The sequence below is a fragment of the Vespula pensylvanica genome, chromosome 5 (assembly GCF_014466175.1).
Source record: "Vespula pensylvanica isolate Volc-1 chromosome 5, ASM1446617v1, whole genome shotgun sequence".
Classification (NCBI taxonomy): Eukaryota; Metazoa; Arthropoda; class Insecta; order Hymenoptera; family Vespidae; genus Vespula; species Vespula pensylvanica.
In genome coordinates, this window is record NC_057689.1 from 7,882,030 (window position 1) to 7,908,392 (window position 26,363).

At 32.6% G+C, this 26,363-nt stretch overlaps 1 protein-coding gene across 1 annotated transcript; it reads left to right on the forward strand.

Moving 5' to 3' along the window:
- The first annotated feature begins 131 nt into the window (after positions 1-131).
- Positions 132-26,233, forward strand: LOC122629644. Its single transcript, XM_043813307.1, has 4 exons — positions 132-3,317; positions 16,401-16,574; positions 25,286-25,466; positions 25,837-26,233. Exons 1-4 carry the CDS (start codon positions 411-413, stop codon positions 26,091-26,093), a joined length of 3,519 nt encoding a protein of 1,172 aa, XP_043669242.1. The 5' UTR covers positions 132-410; the 3' UTR covers positions 26,094-26,233.
- The last annotated feature ends 130 nt before the right edge of the window (positions 26,234-26,363 follow it).

The window sequence follows — 26,363 nt, forward strand, 5'->3', positions numbered from 1 at the left end:
CTCGATTTCGATCGATCTCATCCACAAGTAACGAAAAAGAGTGGGGTGGTCTTCCCCTTCTTTTTTCCGGCGAAAGTGGAGCCTTTCCACGAAAGCGATCGATTATCCAGTGATCGCGAGGCTCCGATTCGCGGGCGTTGTCTCAGGGAGCGGTGAATCCGGTCGCGCAATTGGCTCGCTTCTCGTCGATGCAGCGGCAACAGCAATAGCAGCAGCATCGGCACCAGCAGCAGTTTTAACAGCGGTGGAGAGACGAGAGGGAGAAAAATCAGCTCGTGTTTCTAGATTCGTAATCCCATCGTTGTCGCGGTGCGAAAGTGAGTTTGTAAACTTTGAGAGAGAGAGAGAGAGAGAGAGGGAGAGAGGGAGAGGTCTGTCGCGAGCGCGTTCGAGAACGCGTGTCGTTCAAGATGGCTACCGCCGGCAACGCGTCGGCCGGCGGCGAGTCGAATGGTGCCGGTAATAATAACGTGCCTCAATGGAAAAGGGATCTGATACAACGACGGAGACAACAAAACAAAGTTCTATCGAGCAACGGAGCGAGCGCAAAACTCTCGTCGACGGAGAGTCGCGAGGACGTTGCGATAGTTTGTCGTCAGGAACAACGAGACGCATCATCGACGAAAACGACGACAGTAACGACAACGTGCGAGGAAGAAAAGTTCGGTAATGGCAGTAACGAGTCTGCTACTATCGTCTTTGCTGATGCTGCTAGTGGTAGTGTTAGTGGTACTGGGGGCGGCATGGGCGGCCTCCCTACCCCTACTATAATGGCCGCGCTTGTCGGCAGGGGGCTCGCTAGTGGCGCCACCCTTCTCCACGGCGGTAATAGCTGCGAAATTGGCTCAGTGGCGCGCAACATGCGTCTCGAGGCGGATCTCTCACTTTGCTCCGATTCGGAGGATGTAAACGGTAGTGGTGCTAGTGGTGCTTCGATCAGATCCACGGACATGGAACGAAAGATGGAGCACGGTGGAGATGATTACGAGATCGAAGATAACGTTCTCGGGACGAGGAGAACGCGCGACAACGTATTCGTCGAAGAACTTAGTGGTAACGCGACGAGCGGCGTCAACACCGTCGGCATGAGGACGAACGAAGCCGACGCCGAGAGCGACAGTTCCGAGGAACTACAATACGGTCCTGGTATCGTGAATAAACTTAAAAGCAAATATCTCAATCTCGCTCTTAGGGAAACGAACAAGAGTCGGGCGACCGTTCAACGTTTTCGACGCGCTGCTAGTCTGGAAGATCTACTCGATCGAGAGGACGAACCGACGAACGAAAAGAATGCGACTACCGTTTCCGGTAGGAAGTACGCTAAGAGAAACGTGGCCGGGCAAACAAGCAAAACCGGCGGCGATAGGTATCGCAATGCTAATCGTGGTAACGAAACGATGAAGAGAGCTAGAAGCGTCGAAACTCTCGTCAGGTACAATGCCAGTTCGTCCTCGATCGATGATTCCGGTCTCGCTAAGACGAATCCTAACATGAGGATCACGTCGAGACAGGATCCGATTAACGATCACATCGTTCTCGTCGACAGGAGCACCGTTAAGATAGAGAGTCGACTGAGCGAGATAGACCGGCCCAAGGCGGCAAACAAGCCGAAAAGAATCAAGCCAGTTTTGGCAGAAACCGAACGGCCTCCTCCCGATCTAGTCAAGACGACGATGCGCATATTCGAAGGATCGGCGAAAAAGTTGAAGCCTAAAGGAGAGGTCGCTGCTAAGGTAGCGACCTTCAAGACGATCAACGATACTTTCAAAGCTCAGAATCAAAAGAAGGTACTACCTAAACCGCCGCTACAGCCTAAACCCTTTGTCAATGGTAATGCTAGGACAAATACTACTGGTTCCTCGTCACCGAAGAAGATCGTCTTACCTCAAAAACCAACGGCCGAACTCATAGAAAAAGATGAGGAGTTCCATTTCGATGGTGTTATTACCGATCCTATAGTACAATCAGTTTCTTCTGTAGTGAGCAAGTTTCAGCAGATTGAAAAGTCTCATTCGCCGTCACCTTCGCCAGAGCCTACCTTTAATAAGCTCAGGTTTTCTCCAGCACCGAGTCCAGAACCTCAAAATAGGTCTAAAGTTGGTACTCTTGAGATAGGTATTAAGTCTCCGCCTTTGACTCCGCTGCTGTCACCTAGGATCTCTTCTCCAGCTGCTCAGAGTCCGTCTTCGCCTATCAAGGATGTCAATATTCCGTTACTTCAGAGTTCCAGTCCAATTCGTAAACCTAGCCAGGCTAAAGAGATCACAGAAACTGGTAAGCTCGTGCAAACACATACCAGGCAGATGGAAAAAGAAATGATCTTGTCTACGAGACAGAGGTTGCCGAGTCCTAAAAAAAATGAAAGCAACGAGTCGTCCATTTCGAAGGATCTTTCTATTGATGAGCTTAGACTAGAACCGGAAGTAGTAGAAGAAGTAGTGGATCAAGATGAAGAAGAAGAAGAGGAAGAAGAAGAAGAAGAAGAGAAGAATAAAGATATACAGGATGGGCCGAAAACAATTTCTTCCTCGGCTTTAGATAATATTGGTAAAGCCGGTACAACAATGTGTTTCAGGTTCAACGATGAGTCCAACAGCAGGGAGAAGAATTATTTACCAGGTGTGAAACAAAATGGGCGAAAAGTCGAGGAAAGAGCAACAAGTATATCAAAGGCTAGTAGCTGTGATATAAAAAGTAATGAATCCTTTGTTGGAATTCTTCGGGATCAGGAAATAGCTTCGAAACTTCTTCGCGAGAGATTGGCTTTAGATAAAGATGACAAGAAGAAGAATGGGGACAATGGTGAGATTGAAGAGAAGAAGGCTGATAACAAACCTCCTAAGTCTGCTAGCTTAATCAGTTCTACCACAACGTCCTATTCTCAGGGTAACGAATCTAAAACGATAAGATGTCCAAAAAGTGAATCGTCTCCACCTCAAAAGCAAATTGGTATCATAAGACCACTTGTGTCTACCAAAACCCAACTTCCTCAACAGAATTTAAGCAATCGAGAATTAGAGAAGAATCTTATAAATCGCGTTAAAAGTATAGAACAACCTACAAAGGTTGTAGTTAGTTTGAAGAGTGCTGATGAGATACAGCCAACTAAGAAGTCGACTTCCACCGTTGGTGCTGGTGCTGGTACTGGTGCTGGTGCTGGTGCTGGTGGTGGTGGTGGTGGTGGTGGTCTTTGGGATGCCAAACCTTGGAATCAACAGAACAACACAATGGTCTTCAATTTTAGCAACAGGAAGGACGTTCCTGATTATATAGAGAACGATGGCCTTATTATCAAAAGGAAACGTGAGAAGCCAAAGGTTTGTATAATTCTTTTTCTTTATCTTTGTACATTTAGAATTTCAAATAAGTTGATAGAAAGCAAATAAGTTTTAAATTTGAATCATTCAACGTTTGAACTTTAAATATTTGTCAAATGATAGATAACTTTTAAGAACAAACTTGCATAATATGCTATTCATTACGTTAAGTATTTTAATTTATAAATTACAATATTGCATCACAAAAATTTTCTTATCTTTGAAAACAAAAGAAATATTTCTATAATCGGAAATATGACTGTATTGTCATGAATTGTTTAATTTTCGATATTCTAATTCTCTTCTATATCGTATTTTTTTTTCTCTTCTATATTGTAATTTTTAAAAACAACTTTTTTGGAAGCAATAGATTTTGAATATTAGATGTACAAGATCTTTTTTAAGTATCCGTTTTTTTACAGAAAATATTCATTATATTCGTACGAATATTTAGATAGTATTGTATAAACTTTTTGACTATGAGATTCATTTAAGTCGAAGTTTTGATGTCACGATGTTTCGACGATCGTTATGTGAATTAATAATTATAATAAGACCACAGGATATTTTCACTTTCTTCTTCGATTGTAGATCACGAACGACTCGCTTTAATTCGTTGTGACTAATGCACGAAGAATTTGAAACAAATCGAATCAAGATTCAAGGCACGACTTGTCATGTCGTGCATTCTCCATTTCCAATGTGATCAGACTACGTTTTAAATACTTGTAAATGTTCTTTCCGGAAAGAGCAAATACCTCTCTAGATAAATTCAAGTCATAATACAACGTGCATCGTGTTTATATGTTGCATCGAACGTTCAATGTCTTTTCTTCTTTCAATCGAGGCATAAAAATAAACAAATGCATTCAAAGAGGATCGAATGTACGATTCGTTTGTTTTGCGATTAGATAAAAGTCGATCAATTTTATGATTAATTTCTACTTATCGCGTGATAACACATTTTTTATTATTACTATTTTTTAATTATTTTTTTAATTAATTTTTTTTCCTTTTAGGTTTCAAAGGAACGTTTTTTAATTAATAAATTGTACCAAATTATTATGTATATTTTGTGTTAACATTTATTTTATATTTATTTTATGTTTATTTTATGTTTATTTTTGCTTCTAGAAACAATAGTTACATAAAAATCTTTTTAAAAATCAAAAATAATTGTATTATAGCAACATAAATTGACATTATTGACAGTATATACATTCATACACGAGTATCACATATAATCAAAACACTTTCCTTCTTCCTTAAACTTAAGTTACATTGAAAGTTGAATGAAACGATGCAAAGTTCAAGAGTATTGTTATTCTTAAACGAAGATGTTTTTTTTATTTTTTTATTTTTTTTTTTCTAAAAATATACGTTAGTTGATTAATCGATGAAGATAATCTCACTTACTCGTATTAAATAATCTGTTGCGAGGCGATTTATATTGTGATTTTTTTTTAATTAAAAATCAAGAGTATGAAGGTTTCTTAGCGATCTTCAATAATTTTTTATATAAATATTCTTAAAATTTAAATCGAATTAGCAAATTTGGCGTATATGAAATATTAAATAATATTAGGAAAAAACAAAATTATTTATCTATACATTTTACCTTCGATTTTGTACTAAAAATCGCTACAAACTTTTCCAACAATTTCATACGATATAACTCCTTTTCTCCATCGACATTTATTATCGAAATTCTGCCTTATCTAATCGACCTAACGGGTCTTCCTCTGATCGAATCAAATTCCGGAAGAAAACCCATCAGCCGCCCAAGACACGACCGTTTAACGAACCAAAAACTAGAACACGCATCGAGACCAGAACGATTCACATTGTTTTTAATTTACAACGCCGGTTCTATAATGATAAAATGTTTTTTTTTTTTTTTTTAACATTTATTGAATCGTTAAAAAAAAAAGGTAAAGTATAACGAAAATGGTGATCTGGTCGTTAAAAATATATTTAAATAAAAATGAAGAAATAATCGGCATATACAATCAAATTCGGCAAAAACACAATAAACTAAGTAAAATAACTAAGTTCAGAGAAATGAAACTGAATATTTTACATAGTAAGTGAAAACTCGTGAAAATAATTTTTGCTTTCTTATATATATATATAATTTTATCGAATCGACGTCAATCAATAATACTGCATCTGCTGATAAAAAAAGCAATTTCGTTGAAAAATTCTACATGGCGCATGTAGAATTTGATGGTTTTATCGGTAGATATAAATAGCTTTGTCAGTTGACGTTGATTCAGAAAAATTACCGAAACGTAACTTACTCTAACAGCTGCTCCGTACGTTATACTTTATATATATATATATATATATATATATATATATATATATATATATATATATCTTATAACAAAAAGGATTTTGTCGGGCTCGCATATATACTTACGTCGTTTTGAAATCCTTTGTATCTTTGCAAGGTCAAGCAGGCAGATAGACAGGCAGGTAAAGTTCTTTCAAGCGTGCTCAGTGAGTGAGGAAATTCTGATCTTTTATAGCTGGAACTCGAATAGAACGTTTCTTTCAATGCATAGGATTATAACTCGATATTTTTAGTTATCGTTGCATGAGACAAGCTTTATTTAAACTTCGTACAGATTATTGATGGCAATCATTTTTTTTCTTTTTTTTTAATCAATCGTTTGTATCATACGATATGAATTATCCGGGCAAAAAAAATGAAAATTTTAAAAAATGAACATGATAGATTTTCAATATAGTTATTTGCGATATTTGATGTAAGTGTAAACTCAAGTGAGGCAAAGAAAGGCGTAGAAGAGATATTAATAGTATATACGATGATAATAACGACAAATGAAATCTTTATGATACTTCTGGAATTATTTCTTATAGATAGATCTTTTATCTCACACGTAATTACTTTTTTTTTTTTAAATATAAACAAAAATAAAAAGAATAGAAACGTTCATTTTTAAACATATTTTTGTTTTATTTTTTAATTTTTATTTTTTATTAATTTTTTTAATCGTAAGTATATAATAATAGTTTTTCTTGATATATGATTATTTTAAAGATTTGTAAACGGCATTTTTCGATATATCCATAGTTGTGCGTTTTTGATATTGGAAGAAGTGCTTTCGATTTTTAACGTTTTCGTTGACAAGTTTAATGTAAAAATTGTAAAGGGAGAAGTTTACGTTGTTATTTATCATTGGTATACGTCCTTCTGTTATGTGCCATGTGAACACTTGTGGGTTCACTTCTTCGTTGTTTCTTTTCTCTCGACAACTCGTTGTGAATTAGAGAGTTGTAATTTCAAGGGAATACAGACTCGATGAAAATTTATTTCTCTTTTTAGTTTCTTCTCTTTATAAAGTTTTTTCACAACGAAATTAATGTATTTTTTCTTTTCTTTTTTCTTTTTTAAATATTACGATGAAGAATGAATATTCCATTAAAAATTTCACGAAATAGATGAAAAACAAAACGTAGTAATCAAGTATCAATATATCAAGATATGAAAAAAAAAAAAATAAGTTAAAAAAAATCGGTTCATTTAAAAATTATTATACATAACAATTAAAACGAATTTAAACGTAGTCAACGAAAATAAATCGTTATATTATCGTTCGAGTTAGAAGGAAAACTAGAAACATAGATGGAAGTGCGGAAACCGCATGACTATTATTCAATGTGATTGGCTGTTATCGTCAAGAGACAAATCGAGATTTTTGCATTGGTAAAAAGACGTGTATTAGCATGTTTTTACTTAAACAACGCGAGATTACATCTTATTTATCCCGGCGAGCAGCGCGTTAATTAACCTTCTCAACTCCATAATAATTATGCAATCGCGTGCATTAAACTCTCGTGCGTAGGTATAGAATTGGTCGTGTCTCTCATCAAAATCTTGTGCTGTCACGATACGTTGAGAAAGAGAGAGAGAGAGAGAGAGAGAGAGAAATAGAAATAAAGAAAGAGAGAGGCAGTATATTCGTTGAGAATATTTTACCCTTAATTAATAACAGACAATCCAAAAGTGAAAGTAGTCGACGTTTATCGTTTCGTTTATGTATCCTTCTATCGTCTTGAAATTAAAACGAATGCTTCTTGTGATAAACCTATCCGTATATTTTTTTACTTGCAATTATATATACAAATTTTACTTGCAAAGTTGAAAATAGAAAAAAAATTTAATTATGATAGTGTTTACGCGCGCGCGTGTGTTATGTACTAATCTGTAAAATCTCTTTTCTTTTGCAATTTTTTCCCTCGGCTGTATCTTCAGAAGGATGTACTATAATAATTTATCAAGTTGGCCGGGTACGATAAAAAGAAATAAAAAAAAAAAAAAAGAAAAAGAAAAAGAAAAAAACTTAATTAGGAAGTCGAAAGGAGTTAAATGGAAGCGATGACACCGATGATTGAAACCCACTGACGTTCACTGTCAGCTAACTTTATCCGGATTTGACTCGTCGTCGTTGTATTATTGTTGCTAATATTACCGTCGCGTCCTGTTTCGATGGCGTTGCTCGATAAGAGCTCATATCCTCTTTTCCTCTCCCTTCTAACCCATCTTTTCCTTTTTCCATTATTTTTTTCCCCGACATCGAGCTCGTAAACGGACGCCTTCATAACAGTTTTTAAGCGCCGTCAGTGAAAGTAGACCATTAGACGCAGTTTCTTCCTTCTTACAATAGTAGGGAAGGTGGAGTTTGGTAGGAGAAGGAACTTCGAAAGGATAGCACTGCACATACATATGCTTGTTTTTTTACTTGCTCGAAAGATTCGTTTAAATATATAATTTTTCGTCAAAATTATGTTACTTCGTTTCAGATGAATCTTACGAATGATCTAAATTTTATACAAACGATAACGAATGTATTTTGTCGAATTCTTTGATATTCTTTAAAGAAAAAAAAGTGTTTCTGGCATTTTTATTTAAAAGTCTTATTTGTAAATTTTTACAAAAGTGAAACAAGTGATACATTTGTAATAAAAATAAGTGATGTATTTCTTTTTTTTTTTTTTTTTTTTCGTTATTGATGTTCTCATTGAAGTTTCGTGGCGTGTTAATCGTTTTTAAAAGTTGACATATTAAGTCTAAGTAGAAATATATCTTAACCAGAAAAAGGAAAGGAAGCGCGAGAATATCGAGAGTACGTTCGCGAGCCACACTTTTTCTTCTGTTAGGAACGAAACTCGATTTCGATTTTATTCTACCGAACGTGTTATTATTATTACGCAGCAGGTTTGTTGTTGTGAAAACTGCAGGAAATTACGAAAGTCTTTCCACGACTGTCGCATTATCATCGGTTATACTTCTTTCTTTTTTCAACTCTATTATCATTACAATTACCAAGTTTAGCCTTGACAAAATATATATATATATATATATATATATATGTATATATTTTATAAAAATATCTCACACATATATAGACACAATTTTTTTCTTGTTTTTATAAGTAGAATTGAAAACTAAATTTCATTTTTATTCGTACGTTACGACGAAGTACGAAGTTAAAACACTTTACCGCAGAGAGTAACATCTGATAACTTGCAATATGCAAATTATTTATTTCTTATTCAAATTATAATTTTATATAGAACGAATTAAATAAATATATATATATCTCAGAGAAGAGCGTTGATTATCACAAAGATATCAAGATATATTACGTTCACCTAGAATTATTAATTCAAGTAGAATTTGTTAGGGTGACTACGGCCACCTTTAATAAAGAAAGAATTAATTATAGATATTTAATATATATATATATTCATAGATAATAATGTTACTTTATTTATATATTATAAATGCATATACAACTCTTTCAAATTAAAAAAAAAAAAAAAAAAGGATGTGTCTCAAATGAAACGCCTCTTGTGGCGTCGCGTGTCGTGTGCATCATCGTCTAGCGATGAGTCACCTGCTGGTGCGTTATCGATTGAAAATTAAGAACTGGCAATGGAAAGAAAGAACGTACTCCGATATATGGTATCGTACCATATGCGTCAATTACGAACAATTTTTTTTCTCCTATTCTTCGATCTCGTAATTGTTCTAAATTTAAATGTTTAATTAAAAAATCGTTTCTCTCTTTCTCTCTCTCTCTCTCTCTTTTTAGTTATTGACAAATTCAGAGATATTCGTAAATGAAATAAAAAATATTTTCTTCTGTATAATTCATAAGCGAATAAGATAATGTATATATGCATTTACATATGTATGCGATACATATGTCTATAGAGGACTTTCGATAGAATCTCGGTCTTAATCTTTATAATACACACATGGGGGAGTTTCACGTATTTCGAAGAGATCTACGGTGGACTCCCTCGTGGTTCTGGCTATGGTAATTGAATTTACGCGCAGAGAAGAAATCCTTGACCCAATTTCTCTCGATAACCGTTACGGTATTCCACTATTGCTAAGTATTTCTTGACGATCGAGATCGTCGTTTCGATCCAAGCTGGAATGCGATACAACGTTTCTGCATGAAACATGAAAGGATCTGAACTGTTGTCTTTAAATTCGTGTTTTTTCTTTCTTTTTATTTCATTCGACTTAATGTAATTTTATCGACTCGCTTGATTGTTACCTCGATCAATCTTTGACGATACTCGGATAATATTTATTATCATTTATTTATCAGATAGTATTTGTTATCATTTATTTATCGTGTAAATGAAAATTCATTCGTGTTCTATATTTTTATAAAAATAATTAAACATTTTAATCGTGGCTTATTCAATTTGTGTTAGTTTCGGATAAAAATCTTATTTAGATTCGTTATCGATTTTTCTATCTTTATCAATTTCTTTCACTTTTTTCGGGTTTTTTTTTTTTTTTCGTACTAAAATAAAGTCGTATTAATTTTCGTTCAAAATATCTCCCTCGAAATCTAATGATCATAAAAACGTTATCGTGTGGTGACCGCGAATAATGACCGACGAAGGTAAAGAGGTTGGTTCCATTTTTCGTTGGATCTACGAATGAGCACTGGCTTACAAAATCATTGGAGCGAGAGAGCGAGGCAGGAACCATAAAAGATTGTTCTCAATTCGTTGCTTATTTATTTCGTTGTCTTTTAAATAACATTTTGTTTTAAAATTCATTTTGTACTTATGTAGTAGTATAAACTATATTTCAATTACATATTCATTAAATCCTTACTTTTAATTTGTTTATACATTTTTTTTTTATATCGATACTAGTATTATAATAACGATGAAAACGATAAATTGAATCATTGTCGCGCGTATTATGATTAGCGAAAGTTTCATCAATTTTATGCATAACAAAAATTTGTATTTACTTTTAATCTTTTTACAAACAATTAACACACACACACACACACACACATACACACATATGTATATGTTCAGCGAAAGCAATCGATCGTTGAAACTCTCGTATATACGTTCGGTGAATTTTTAGCTTATGCTTTCGACATATATTCATATATAGCAACAAAAAATTATAATCACAGTACACGTTTTCGAACTTGCTATATTCGCAATGGGCTCGATTCACATTACTATCTTTACAACTTATTCAATTATATTAGTAAAAAAAAAACAAAGAAAAATTATCATACGTAGAATTTTTGTTTAAGAAGTTGGATCGCAAGTATAAATAGTTTGCACACCACTGAATAAAGGAATGAAATTAAACGACAAAGAAAAGTTAGGACAAACCATTGATGACGACGTAAAATAAATAACGAAAAAATAGTTAGGATTAAAACCAATAAAGATTACAGGAACGGTGATATGAAACATGGAAAAAGCTACGAAAGAGTAAGTAGTGTGCCCTCGTCGGTGACATTCCAGCGAATATTACGCGGAATCCACGTATATGGTTGTCCTAGAGCAACGGCTAAACCAAGTGAAGAGAGAGTGAGAGAGAGAGAGAGAAAGAGAAAGAGAGAAAGAGATAAGCCGATGGAGATCCGTTAGCGCCTTTCAGCCTCGCTCCTTAACTCGGCCTTCTAAGGAATATTACGTTCCAACGATCCTTTCACAAGCCTATCAGCTGCTTGCAATTTTTGGTATGTGGGGCAGACGACAGAAATTTTTTATTCTTTTCTTTTCTTTTCTTTCTTTTTTCCCCTTATTTTTCTTCCTCGTAACCTTCGCCAAAGATTTCCCAAGAAATTGCAAATATCGTGTTAATTGTAAAATTTATGATTAATGAATTTAACTCTTTTTCCATTGAAATATATTTATTTCGAATCTATGTTATTATTACATTAATATACTGTTGATCGTCACAAGTATACTCGTGTTCGTATATCTATGCAATTTATGTAATTATTATATGTATAAAATTGTGTAAGTCATTATTATATTATTTATTACGGTGTTCAGTATTTGCTTAACTTTTTATATATTAATTATAATTTTTATAATTAATTTAAATTAATTCAATTTGATTTACCATTGATTTCTGAAGTAAATTAATTTTAATATTTCTTTTAATAAGAATTTCAATTCAATTACGAATATATTCGATGCGAAAGCCATTATTTCTCGTATATAATGGCCGATCAATAAATTGTTAACATGACAGATTTCTGTAAGAAATACTTTGTATCGCGATACAATTCAGAGACACGTGTTGTGTGTATCAATCGATTCTTATCAAGTAAGTACTTGAAACTATCTCACGTCTGAAAATAAATGTTAAATTTAAAAAGAAAAAAAAGAAAAAAAAAATATTATCGAACGTTATATATTTTCGATAACGATAATCTCTGAAATCCTTGAATCGTAGAAGTTTACCGGGGATTGCGATTATATTTTTGAACGAGGGGAAGAGCGATCTCGATACGGTAGGCTTCCCTCCGAGTATTTCGCATTCGCGTCGCTTCGACGCTCGAGATGACACAAATAGACGTTTCCTGCATACGTGGAACCGGTCGCGATCCAGGAAGAGCTTCGAGCAGTCAACGATCTCTCTCTCTCTCTTTCTCTCTCTCTCTGTCTCTTTGGAGATTTGAACTTTTCTATTTTGTATAAAGCCAATCGACGATCATCTATTATACATCAATTAAAGATGTTTGTGAAAGCTATTAATTTGATGGATTATAGATACAGATGTATTTCTAGAAACATAAAAACGTATCCATCTTCTTCGATACTCAATCGAGTATTCAATAATTTTTTGTTCAATCACATTAATGAGAATCGAGAAAAACATTATTTTTATTAGTTACCTTTCTCCTAAGTTACGAGGATATATAAAGTAACCATAAGTATGTTAATAATCTATACAATTATCTAATCTGTGTAATCGTCATTTTCAATGAAAAAATAACATTTCGTTTATTTGTTCGTCATAAAAGTATATATGTTCTTCGTGAAACATCATTTCTTAATTTCATAGTAGTATGGCTAAGAAACTCAATTCTGAACGTTAATCGTTCTACTGATTACTTTGTGCAAGAAACAGAAATGAAAAGGAGATTGTAAGGTAGTTTGAAAGATTAGTGATCAATCAATTCAAAAGTAAGATCGTTTGATTGTTTGAATGGTTTACCTCACAATTAGATATTCGAAATTAAGTATCATTCAAGAAAAAGGGGTGGAGAAGTGGAGGAAGGGAAAAAAGAGAATGGACTGAATAATTATTTAAAAATCTTTTATATTTACATAATATCCACGTTGTATGATGCACGAGTATGTAAATTCGTAGTAGCAATTTTTTTTTTTTTTTTTATATATTCCTACGTTTAGTTATACCAACGTATGTGTTTATATAAACGTAAAAGATAGAAAGGAACAGAAAAATGTGTAAGAGGACATGTATTTGTTCAGATATATATTCACATGCGATCGTTAAGCAAATGTCTTCGTTGTTGGACTCTCCGAGGGTTCAAGGTCTACCTACAACAGAGTGATACCTCCTTACGCTCGGAATAATGGAAAGAAACATCCTGGGAATTTCTCATGAAGTCAGGGACCCTATACTCAGGTTCATTGCCGCTCCTTTAACTATCTCTCCTTCGAGAACTCTTTTCCTATATCGTTACATTATCTTCACACTTATGTTTTTCACTTGATACCTCAACATTTTTTGTTTTTTCTTCATATTATAATTATTCATACGATTACTTTTCAAAGTATTCTTACGTTCTTTAAAAAATACTTAATAACATTGTTTAGGATCAATAGAATTTTTTTGAAATTATCGACAAATTTAATACAATTCGATATTGATGTAAAAACGAATGTAAAGAGGTTCAACTTCAGTTTGTATCAAAGAACTTTTTGTGCGTATATATATATGTGTGATGTCAAATTTTTTAATCTTAATATGTTTAAAAGTATATTTGCATTACAAAACACCCACGTATACCCGCATTACAATAGCCCATATGTTTTCTATTGGTGAAAGATTGAGGATTTGTAAAGTTCTCATTCTAAAATTTTTATTACACTCTCTCGTAAATATTTGATAACAATTTTTGCTTTATATTGGTTTAGCACATCGTTGAAATGAATATTTATTTTGTTTTCTTCAGATATACGCTCGTTCATAGTAATATTTTTTAATCTAATAATCATAGATTCATCGGTTTAGATGATATCTTTTTAAAATGGAGGCGGTAAAATTCCGTTCAATTTTAAAAATATTTTTTATTTATGTATTTTTTATAATTATTTTTATATTTTTTATTTATATGTTTTTTTTATTAACTATTATTTTGGTACAGTTGAAATTCTTTCATCAGTTTTATAAGTATCAACTATTTAAAAAATGGCTAGCGGCGTTTTATTAAAAAAGATAGTAATTTTTCGGTATATATATCCTTCATTTTTTACTTTAATTATTTTTCCTCTCTCTTCATTCGTTAAATATTTTTTAGACATTTTATCGTATTAATTTTAAAAATAATACGCGAATGTTAAGCAGGTATTAATAAATTAAAAAATATGCTTTAAAATACATTTGATATAAAATACATTTCAACAAAATGTAAATTAAAGATTAAAAATGTTTATTTATTTTTCTAACTCTTAAATCGTGTTCTAATGAATTCGGTGTAATAATGTTAAGTTAATAAACAAGACAAATTTGCGAATAATACATGAGAAACAATAGAGAGTCTTTGCCTTGACATTGGCTATTATCGTTGGTATAATAGCTTATTTCAAGTTCTAGAAAAAAAAAATTCTCTTATCAGAAACATATGTTTACTTATTTTTGGTACCACACATATTGTATTTGCATCCTTGAACTGAGTTTCAGCGCAGATGTTACGTTGCTAGCTCGAATACGACCTCCATCGTTGCTCGTCCGTTAACGTAGTTCTCAGTGTTACGACGCGTGACGAGGAACCATTTTTTGTACTCTTTCCGAAACGATACTGTATCAACAAAACCAAATATTCTCTGGAATAATTGAAGAATTTACGTTGAATTATAGACGAAACGGAACGGAAGGATCGCTTTCGAAACGAAATTCTCGTGCGATTTCTGGTTCGAACGACTCCGGAAGTGGACCGGAAATCGATAACGTCCTCGTCATGACGGTATGCGCCTCGGTGATTCGATCGATTTCACATAAGCGCCGTTAAGATCCATGCTTTTCTGCCGACACTTTCGAATCGAAGAGAAACTCTTCCTGCTTTGCTTTATTATAAAGAAAACCGAGTGTGGAGTATTTATGTACAAAAAAAAAAAAAAAAGAAAAACTTATGACCGTATTGAAACGTCAGAAACGAATTCAGAATTGATTAAAAATAGTTAAAAAAATTAATTTTTTTTTTAATAATTGCAAAATTAAACATTTCGTATTAATTTATATCACATAAAATTTAATTTTCAGTTGGGGATAAAATTAGAAAAAAGGTCGAATAAAGGGTATACTTTATATGAACAAAATTTAATGTCATTCGAAAGAAATTTTTGACGAGCAAAGAATCAAGCGAGTCATCACGTAAAACATCATAACCGTTTCCGTTCCGAAGAAAGGAAAGTATAAAATCGAGAGTATCATGGCCGACGCGATGCTACACGAGCTCGTAGGACTCTCACGGCATCTATTAGTGAAATTACGCGAATATTCTTTTTCGGTTTCTTCTTTTCAATGGAAGAAAAGAACCTTTGAAAGAACGTTTAAGGCTTCGTTTGCGTGCAGCCTTTCGAAGATCGTTCTTTTTTTGACTCGACAGGATGTTCCATTCATCGAAAAATCGAAATCGCTGAGTCTCTCTCTTTTTCTTTCACTCAAATGAAATCATTGAATTTTTTTTCTTCTTGTTTTTTCTTTTTTTTTTTTTCTTTTTTTTTAGAGAGAAAGTTATAAGAAATCATACTCGAGATTAAACTTTTCATTATCGTCAGCGATACGTGTCAATGTTTGCAAAGTGGATAAAAGTAACACGCGAAGTCGTGCGATTAGAACACTGGTAGAATATATTTAATCCATTTACGGAAAAAATTAGATAATCATTTGATAATGTAAGTTATCGATAATAAAATTCAATTCAAGTTTCGCAATAATGCTATTAATGTGAACGGTCACGCAATTATTATATATTCTCCTTTACTTTCATGCTCGATTATAAATTATATATATGCTGAATTTTTCTATATACATATATATTATGTATATTGTTTAATCGATGATCTTGTTAACAGTAATATTTTAATATTAATTAAATATATTTAGCGAATAGTATAAAAAATAAATACACATACATATATATATATATATATATATATATATATATATAATACATATGTGTAAAGAAAAATAAGAAATTAATTTTCTTTCACTTAATAAAAAGAATCGATCTGCGCTTTTTCATTATCAGCATATTTAATTACATCCTAGAACTGCATACAAAAAAAAAACAATCGATCATTCATTATTTAATAAAAGAAAAATCGATCAGTTGATATTTAATTAACAATAAGAACTTTCCATAAAAAGCAACCATGAAACTGGTGACGGAACTCTATATATATATATATATATTATATCGTAATACAAAACCTCTGAGTTGACTCGAGAGTCGCCTCACCGGATTCCAAGCGTCTCTCGTTCTGATTTCCTTTCTTCCTTTTTTTCAGGTTGGAGATGGTGGCATCATAGTGCTCGACGCAACTTTGGATGCTTCAACGACCGACGATTCCGAATGGGAACTTTCGGGTGGACCACCGTCACCTTGCGATGTATCCTTTCTCAATGACAATATTCTTATCAATGGTCGGAGCAATCTATCGAGAACACCAAGAAATCACAAGGTGAGCTTTAATTAATCCAAAAAAATCTATTCTCTAGTTCGCAGGAAAATTTAGATATTGTCACTTGGATACAAAATATTCGTTCTTTCTTTTTCTTTCTTTTCTTTTCTTTTTTTTTTTTTTCTTTTTTTTTTCATAGTCGATAACAAATCAATAATATAAGATACACGTTAAAGATAGATAATAAAAGAGAAAAAGCAGAAAGAATATGGTAAGAAGATATCTTTTATTATAAAACAATCTCTTGTCTTTTATTACAAAACGATCTGCGATCGGTTTTCTTCGTTGTACAAACGTCGACGATAGTAATCCTTTGTTCTCATTCTATCCATAGTTCCGTGTTTCTCTTTCTTTTGCTACTTTTGAATCTATATTTGCTGGATCAATGGTTCCTTGAAGGATCTTATTTTCGCTCGATTTCCTTCACCGATCACGATAGCCTATGTATAAAATTGATGGGAACGTATCGATAACTTGTTCGTCATGGTATCTCTCTCTCTTTATCTCTATCTGTATCTCTCTCTCTCTCTGTCTCTGTCTCTGATTATTTTTTCTCTTTTACCATATTGTCCAATTTAAAGATAACAAGAACTCGCTTTATCATTGTCGTACACGAAAGCTGTACGTACATGTATAAAAATTTGTATTTTTCTGAAAGGATTAGAAAGTTGGCTTGATACATCGAAGAAAATGGCGTCAATTTTACGTTCTCGACGTTTAAGGAAGCTCGCGTTGCGCCTAAGAGAAAGATAAAAACGGGTTATGCTTGCTTGTACATAATTTTCTAATAACATTTGCCGGTAACATCGTAGAAAAGAAAAGAAAGAGAAAAGATAGATTTATTGAACGTAAAATCAAACGATTTTCTAATAAAACATCGAAAACGATCGTTTCTCTTTCTCTTTTTCTCTTTTCCCTCTCTCTTTTTCTCAATTTATTTACAGTGACCATTATAAGTGCACGAACGTAATGCTTCTTGTCAGAGAAGATATTATTACGTTTTAACGATACAAAATTGCACATGTTGGAACAAGTAGCGGCATAGTGAGTGGGTTCCCCTTTTTTCTTTTTCTTCTTTTTCCTCTTTTTTCCTCCGAGAAATAAAGAGAGTGGTCTATACGCCAACGTATAGTAGATAATTCGTGTTTTACGATCCACTTTGCGCATTAGCATCGTGCGTCTTATATTATCATAGGTAAGTTTCACCTCGGGAACAATCGTTTTATCGGTGATATGCGTAGCTCGAAGCTAAGACATCGGACAATAAACCTTCGCCTATCTCGACTAGATCTAGTTCTATAGGATAGAGTGAAAAGGTTCGCTAGAAACCAGGAAAGTGATTGCAAAATTACATATGTACCAACAATTATGAAAGCGATTTAAATTAAAAATTTATAAATATTAAAAAATAAATTTATAAATATTAACTAATCATTTATTTTGTGTTACATCGATTTATATTAAATAATAAAAAAAAATGTGCGCGTGTGGGTGATTTAAGCCACACATGTAGCTACTTTCGTAATCACCGGCTCATATCAGAATAACTGACGTTTGCTACAATAGAAAAAAAAAAAAAAATAAACCATAAACATCGGCGAGAGCGTATAACGAAGCATGTAATGCTTCGTAACGAAAAGTGAGCGTGCGTTTACCTCGAATCGCTCACGATATTTCGTAACAAGACGAATCGCAAACTCTCGTAATATATTTGTCAAGGTTATTCGTTGGCGAACAACGATAATTCGTACGATATATTATTCGTCATTAGCGTAACGACATCGCGAGCACATAATTAGCAATTCCTGTCGTGACGATTGGAAAAAAAAGTGTCAACGTTCTGTTTGCCAACGTAACGTAACAAGATGTACTCGAGAATGATCATACGGGGAGTTTCAAAAAAGTAAAAGTTCACATTTCACGGTTTATTGATAAAATACCGTCTATTCAAACAAATTTTTTTTGATAAACATTTGGTGAAACATATGATTAGATTAGATTAATTTGACGGAATGTTAGCTTATAAATTGAATTTGATTTATAAGCCGTATTATGTCTATTATTATTCACACGAATGTTAAATACCTTCTCTGTTCTTTTATCATTTACAATTATATTCAGTATAACACTTTTACCAATACCTTATATACAAATATTATTACGTATATAATCCCTCGATAATGTGTACGCGTGAAGGATCATGAAACGCGTCATTTATTGATACACCTTCACTGATATGTTTACATATATGTACATTTCGAGCTTCTCAAGGCTGTGGTTTCTGAATTTAACACCGAGTGACATCGAATACTCGACCGACTGACATTTTTTGAGCTTGTTTGTATCTTTTTTTATTTTCGTTCGATCTTACATTGAAATCCTTTTTACTTTCTATCTTCTTATCTTCGTTCATGTTCTATTATTGCGCAAAATATTTTAATATTTATCGAAATTGTGCAAAATTATTTTCATATATCACATTGTATATGACTCGTAAAATATTAACTAATAACATTGTCACGACTCGAATCGTATTTACGTTGCTTGTCATTGTAGACTTATCTTACAAGCTGCTATTCGCGACTTGTATAACATATTAGAGTTTCTTTTTTGTGACAAGTTCTTTTTGTTTTTCTTGTCTTTTCTTTTTTTTTTTTTCTTTTCTTTTTGTAACATTTAACTCGTTTTGAGAAAGACATCGTGATAATATTAGAAAAAAATTAGAACGAACGGGAGACAAAGGTTCGTGCTAGAAGAATATAACGAAATAATTATGGCAATGGCGAATGAACATTGCATAATCGTCGTTTCCCGTTGACAAAAGATAGTATTGTTCTCTTCGTGTTTCTAACGCATCATTATCGTTACCACTAGGCTTGATAATCGTCGGAATTTGAAACAAAGTACAATTTTTCCCGTTGAATTCAACGTACATTAATATTACGCGTGTTACTATGACGATTTAGGATCTACATTGACTATTAGAAATTACTCGTATATTATTATTCTTTAACGCTTCAAAAATCAAAATTATAATGAATATTTTTTTTCCTTCTTCTTTTTCCCATTACAAAATACACCATCAGTTCATTCGGATAACCAAAAAAGTATTTACTTTTACCTCGTTCGTTTAAAAATGAGAACGATTGCGTGTTCCTAAATTTTTATTACTGTGATCAGTTGTTCTACAATTTCATCGACCTACTTTTGTTTCCCGTAATAAGCAAATCTTCGAATGAGCAAACGATCACTTTTTTCTTGTGTTTTTTTTTCTTTTTCTGTTTTCTCTCGTTTTTTTTTTTTTCTTTTTTGTACAGTAAGAAGAACGTTGCAAAAGTTACACATGAAATTGAGAAGACAAAGAACGTGATTGCAATAAATTCTACAAAATGATCTAAAAATAATTCTCTTCGTGAGTAACGTGTTTCGACAATGTACGAGAGAATGCACTGGTGCATAGCAGTCGGTTATGCACCTGTACGTACATATGTACATGTGTATCAAGATGTAATCGCTTCTCTCTCGCATCTTTATTCCTTCTCTTTATCATGTCTATTTTCTCTTTTTTCTAGTCATTACTGTTATGCATTGCTTACGGCTAGGTCGTCTCACGTGTATGCAAATCAGAGAAATGCGTAGAGACGCGTAGCATGCGTGTAAGTACATACATATGTATGAAGTGTATAGGATTCACGTAATAACGGTACTAATAGTCTTATTCGATCGTGACAACGCGTTTCTAACGAGTCGAAACGATTATTAAATATCCGACAGGTATATAAAATTTATCCGTTCGATACAATATTGCAATAAATAGACGAATGAATCTTTCTTAAATATCGATCTGTTTGAATACTTTCTGTAGATTTAATAATTATTCGAGGAATAGTCTAACTATTTGTTTTTGTTATTAACTTAAATCCACTTTCTAAAAATTAATTTACTGTAACCAATACAGCGAGAATTACCGAAATTTTACGTTTGATCATCGCTCGAATTAACTTTCCATATAAAAAGTAGGACGTAACGTCACTAGTAAGATGGTAGTAACATCGGTTATTGGTATGTTGTAAAATTCGTGCATCATACGTTAAGATATATAATCGTTGAAAATAGGAAAAAGAAAAAATAAATAATGAGACGGGTAGTCAATTTTTGTGTAACGAGTAAGTGCTTGATTCTTGAAAGAAAAGTTTCAACTTTCGTTCGCGGTAACCGGAGTGGCAATTGTGGTTTTGTGATTCTAGCCGGTCGTTACATCGATAAGCACTCACCGTCGGCCTTATTCACGGTATTTAAACAAATAACCGTTTGTTGTCTCCCTAACCCGGTTTGTCATTTCGCGAGAATTCTCACACGTTGCAAAAGGACAAGACGGAACTGTCTGTTGAAAATTTGCACTTTTTGTTAGACTTTTTTTTCTTTATATATATATATAAATAAAAAATAAAGAATAATGACAATTAACGTTGGCCAAAGCTTTGCCTGAATTCAGCGACGCAAAACTTTATCTCTGCGAGAAAGGAAATTGTTATCTTCCTCGCTCTCTTTCTCTCACTTTGCTCTCCACTCTGTTTTCATGGACAATGGAAAGAAGAAACCGAATGTGTACACTTATTAACGTTGCACAGATAAGATATTACATGTTTGTAATCGTAAGATCGTGATCTCAGAAGAACAAAGTTTGACATAAGAAGATTTATTGTCGTTTTCTTCCATGTGCACTTACATAATATTACATTCCTGATCAAACCTATTATAACCTTTTTTTTTTTTTTTTGTATACATTTAATAATAACACCTAATTCTTAATTTAACTTTGAACTTTTACGTACTGTCGTGTAATCAACGACCGATATTTATACTTCTTACAGTAACGTCTTAAATAATTGGAAATTTTTTAAATAAATAAGTTTCAACATCGATTGTTTTTAAAAATAAGATACTTAAGAAATAAATGATCCTTATCATCGATAATTCCATTAAGATAAATGATGAATAAGAATGAGAAAGAAAGAGTAAAGATTTGTTAGAAAAAAAAAAAAAAAAAAAAAAATACATCCTTGCATCGATCGTTTTTGGTAACAAGCCGTGACTGCTATAACAGTAGTACGTATCTCATTTTACTATTACGGTGTTATATACGAGTACGTAAAGGTCGGCTGCTATGATAAAAACTGGATGTAGACGCATCCGTTATGTCCTAATAAAAGCAGACGCTCGAAGTATCTCCGGCTTAAGCTTTGCGATTCAGTCGTTTCGACTGCGAATTTGTCTCCGCTAACTCGTTCTACTCGTTTCTTTGCTGAATAACAACTGTTGGACTTTTCCCTTATATAAAAGGCGGATGTATTTTTTAATCACTTTTCGATAATTCCGAGAAAGATAAATTGTGCAAAATTCTTATCTATCAAACGATCTAAATAATCTAACAATCTAATAATTAAATATTAAAGTGGATCAGAAATCAGGTACTTAAATATTTATAAAATATATGTGTAACTTTTATTATCAGATGTCGTTGAAATAATTTGGAGAGACAGAATATAGAATATTAGAAAAACAAAATCAATAATTTTTTATCGTGATTCTTTTTTTCTACATCGAAGTTAGATATTAGATAATCGTGAATACTCATAAGAATTCTTACGAAGTACCTAACTTCAATTCGTATTAAGTTGTTCTTATGTCGAACGATGCGACGAAGTCACGTAACACATTCGTCACGTTGCAAAGAGTATGTGTTATACATACTCGTTATATCTCCTGTATGCGTCTTGTGAACGAAGTTAAACAATTCACAAGCCAAACATTTATATTATGTGCACTTTCGTTAGAGAAACGATTTGTCATCCATCGTACGAAACATGATGTAAAAGGAGCATCAGAGAATGGGAACTTTCCATATTAATGTTTGTCAATGACCAATAGCCTCATCTAGCTTATTGACAATGCCATTTTCACGTGTTAGCAAAAAGAAAGTAGGTAGTAACTTACGATTAGCCATCACTTACCCCTTTTCTCTCTCTCTCTTTTTTTTTTTGTTTTAAAATCGTTTTCACTACAATTTTACAAATGTTTATGAGCATAATTCATAACTATTTCTACTTTCATAAGAGTTTCTAGAAACATATATTATGACAGCATTAATATTTAGACAGGCTTAATTCAAATTAAGTGTACGGCTATGTATCTCGAAAAGTACTTAACGTTCTAATTGTTTTAAATTTTATTTTTCGTATACGAATAGCTCATTACGAAATTAATCTTAATTAGATATATATTTTTTTTTTAATGATTTCATATTTTAATTACTATATTCTCCCAGTAAACATAACGAACGGCTAAGATTAAAATACTGGATCGTCGATCATTTGGGAAAGTTCAAGAATGTCCTTAAGATACAATTTGAGCGATAGAAGACCGAGGACAGCTGGAATTTACGAAATAAAATTTTTTTTCTGCGGCCGAATTCCGAAACTCAGGTCGCTAGATCTGTAGAAAGCATGCTAACGTCGTGTCATCTATGTGCATCTCTAGTGTGACCAACTTCACAATTTCCTCTTTTCTCTCTCTCTTTCTCTTTCTCTTTCACTCGTTTAAAGTCTTATAGCCTTTTTTATAGCTAATATTTCCACGAGTTAAATAGCCTAAACTTTCCATCGAATCATAAAGAACAATTATACATTCATCAATTTTCAAAAGTTCCAATTTTTGAGAAATTACAAACAACAGATTATAGTTATCATATCAATAATACATACGCATAAGCTACGTGATAAATTCAATTGTTCACCTTCAAGTGTTTCATATTTCAAGTATAATATTATATATCACTATATTTTAGGTATAGACTATACCTAAAAATAAATTATACATTTTGAATCCCGGATACGTGAACGTTAATTGATTCATCATAATTTTTAACATCAATTATTCGCAAAATATTATAAGAAAAGAGAACGTTCAAGGCGTAGATATAATTAACTAAAGCAAGCAGTCAAGTCGTAGTTGAAATAATTGTAGATAGATACTGTTATTGCCGTATCTATATAACAAAACCCGGTTTGTATTCGTGATAGTAAATGAAGATAGATCATTTTAGATTGTGATCGAATTTATCGAGATAAAAAGCTGTTCTTACTTATCACTTTTGATTTGTTAATAAGAAAACAAATCCGAAATGTTCTTTCTGATCTTTTGTACGACCTTATCGAAAAAAAAATTCTCAGAACACCAATGTCTTCTCACTTCTGCGCTCGAAAAATCAACGAGTGTGACCGGTTACTGTTATTCCACGCCAGTCTGTGTTAATGCCGTTGCTTTTGTTTGTTTTGTAATTACTTTTCATTCTTTTTTATAATCCATACGAAGCAAGTTGAGTCTTTTTCTTAACGTCAGTACGTTAAAAAATATTGTTAACAAATTTCGATGGATCAATATGAAATATTAGACATTGCTTTTTCGAAGATTTTTACGAAAAACACGATCTAAATAAATTTAAAAAAAAAAAAGAAGGAACACATTTGCATATTTAATTAATAATTTAATCAGTCCTAGAATCAATATGTTGAATGCCGATTTATTTTCACGGTGATTTTCTATTGAAGTCGCGTGGGCATTTTATGGGTTCACATTATTGCATTCATCGCGAACGATTAAAAAACATAGTTATGATATTCATAAAGCTATGTAAAATAGATCAGCATAAAACGTATTATTAATTTGATTAATTTTGTCATATATGAAGGGTAATTTATATATAAAATTTTATATATAATTTTATGATAACATTCTTAATTTGTCTCTCTAGTTATAGTTTTATTATAGTTTTATTACATTAATTTAATTAATTTTTTATATTATGATATTTATATACATAATACCTTTATATTATTTTACAGATATAAAACTAAAATATAAATGATATAAAATGATGTTTAGTATTAGAACAAGATAAGCAAAAATGAGATTTATCTGGACGATCTTCACAAAACGTTTGTATTTTTACAATACACCAATTTCTTCCTCATTGATTACGTATACCAGTAGTTATATTTATAGCTATTACTTAAAATTGATTTTTCTCAGAATATCTATTACAATCGCAATGTTTCTTAAACGTTAGATTTCAAAATTACTCGTCATATATACATATATATCGCTTGAAAATTTTTTTTCTTGTAATTTCATATTGTTTATTGAGAAAGCACAATTTATATAAACTTTTATTGTATATGTTGAAACCAGATAACTGATTGATATCATTTTTGCTCTCCTTATTTGTTATTTATATCTTATGTGAAAGAATTATGAGACTGACGTCGTATAGCAACAAGAAACAATAATTGAAAATAAGAAGACGATTGATAACTTGAAGATAATAGTAGATATGAGCTCTCTTGTAAGCCGGAAATGCCACATGACCCATCGATGACTCACGTTATGATAATTGCATTATACATGAAAATTGTACATTAACCGATGAATATTATGAAGTATTTCATGATCATGTTGCACAATTAAAATAATTAAAATCGCCTGAATAGAAAGACTGAATATGAGCCATAAGTGGTTTTTGAGGTATTCGACGTGTTAAATGATCAATTGGAAATTAATCGAAATTCATTGATGTGTTCGATTGACTTAATTAAACGTCATTCAAATTACTATAAGATCGTTTTATACTAATATATCCGTGTTCGTTTCAGCATCGAATACAATTTGATGATATGGCGACGCGTACCTTCGAATATCCAAGCGAGGCCTCTATGCTGGAGGGCGAGGGCAGCATCGTGGATGGTGAAACCTCTGCTTCCGGAGAGCAATCTACGCAGATCAGCAATAAAACGTCCGCGACCGGTTCGACGACGAGCATCCCGTCGCTTCTCGGTAATTTTCATAGTTAACAACAATGACTTACCTAACTATTCCTCATCTTGCTTTATTGAAACATATCTACATATATATGTAGGTATATATATAGATATTTATGTGTATTTTATATAGCAATTAACAATCACAGTTTGTTATTTAATCGTCTCGATAGTTCTCGTACTTTTTTTTTTTATGATAAAACATCATGTTGTAAATCTCCGTAAAAAATTAGATTTATATCTATATATATATATATATATAGACATTTGCTGTTAGAATCAATTGAATAAATTGTAAAATTGTTATGTATTATAAAAACGATCGTTTGTTCGAAATACACTTACGTTTATTTCGATCTTTTCACACGTTTACCTATTTTTTTTAGGAGGTGGTGGTTTGGCGAGCTATACACCGAGCAAAGTGGATTTGGCATCTGAGGGCTTCGAATTAGGTGTCACCAGGGCTACGTTAACAACGGGTACAAGCTTAACTACGAACAACACGAATGGCAACGATCAACAACAGCAGCAGCAGCAGCAGCAACAGCAGCAAGGGCAAAACGCGAGCGAGGTCGACTACTTGAAACCTGCTCAAGATGGTAATGCATGGGGTTCCGAGACGACCGGTGATCTTCTTTATTGAATAGCCGATGAACCGGTGAAGAAGAAGAAATAAACATAGGAGCGAGAAAAGAGGAGAGAAAGAAAGACAAAACTGCGAGAGCCCAAAAAGAAAGAAAAAAGGGAATCACGTTGAAATATTTTCTGCCTTTCTACCTTGAAATATATCATATTCCAGAGATCGAGGATAACATAAGAAAGAAAGAAAGAAAGAAAGAAAGAAAGAAAGAAAAAGAAAAAGAAAAAGAAAAAGAAGAACGATTAGCGTCGTAGGTTTGTAAAAATCGATTGC

Excerpts from the sequence above, each read along its gene's own strand:
- LOC122629644 (XM_043813307.1), top strand. The coding sequence starts at position 411 with ATGGCTACCGCCGGCAACGCGTCGGCCGGCGGCGAGTCGAATGGTGCC. Across the intron at positions 16,575-25,285 it reads GAACACCAAGAAATCACAAG|CATCGAATACAATTTGATGA; the intron begins GTGAGCTTTAAT and ends TGTTCGTTTCAG. Across the intron at positions 25,467-25,836 it reads GAGCATCCCGTCGCTTCTCG|GAGGTGGTGGTTTGGCGAGC; the intron begins GTAATTTTCATA and ends TATTTTTTTTAG.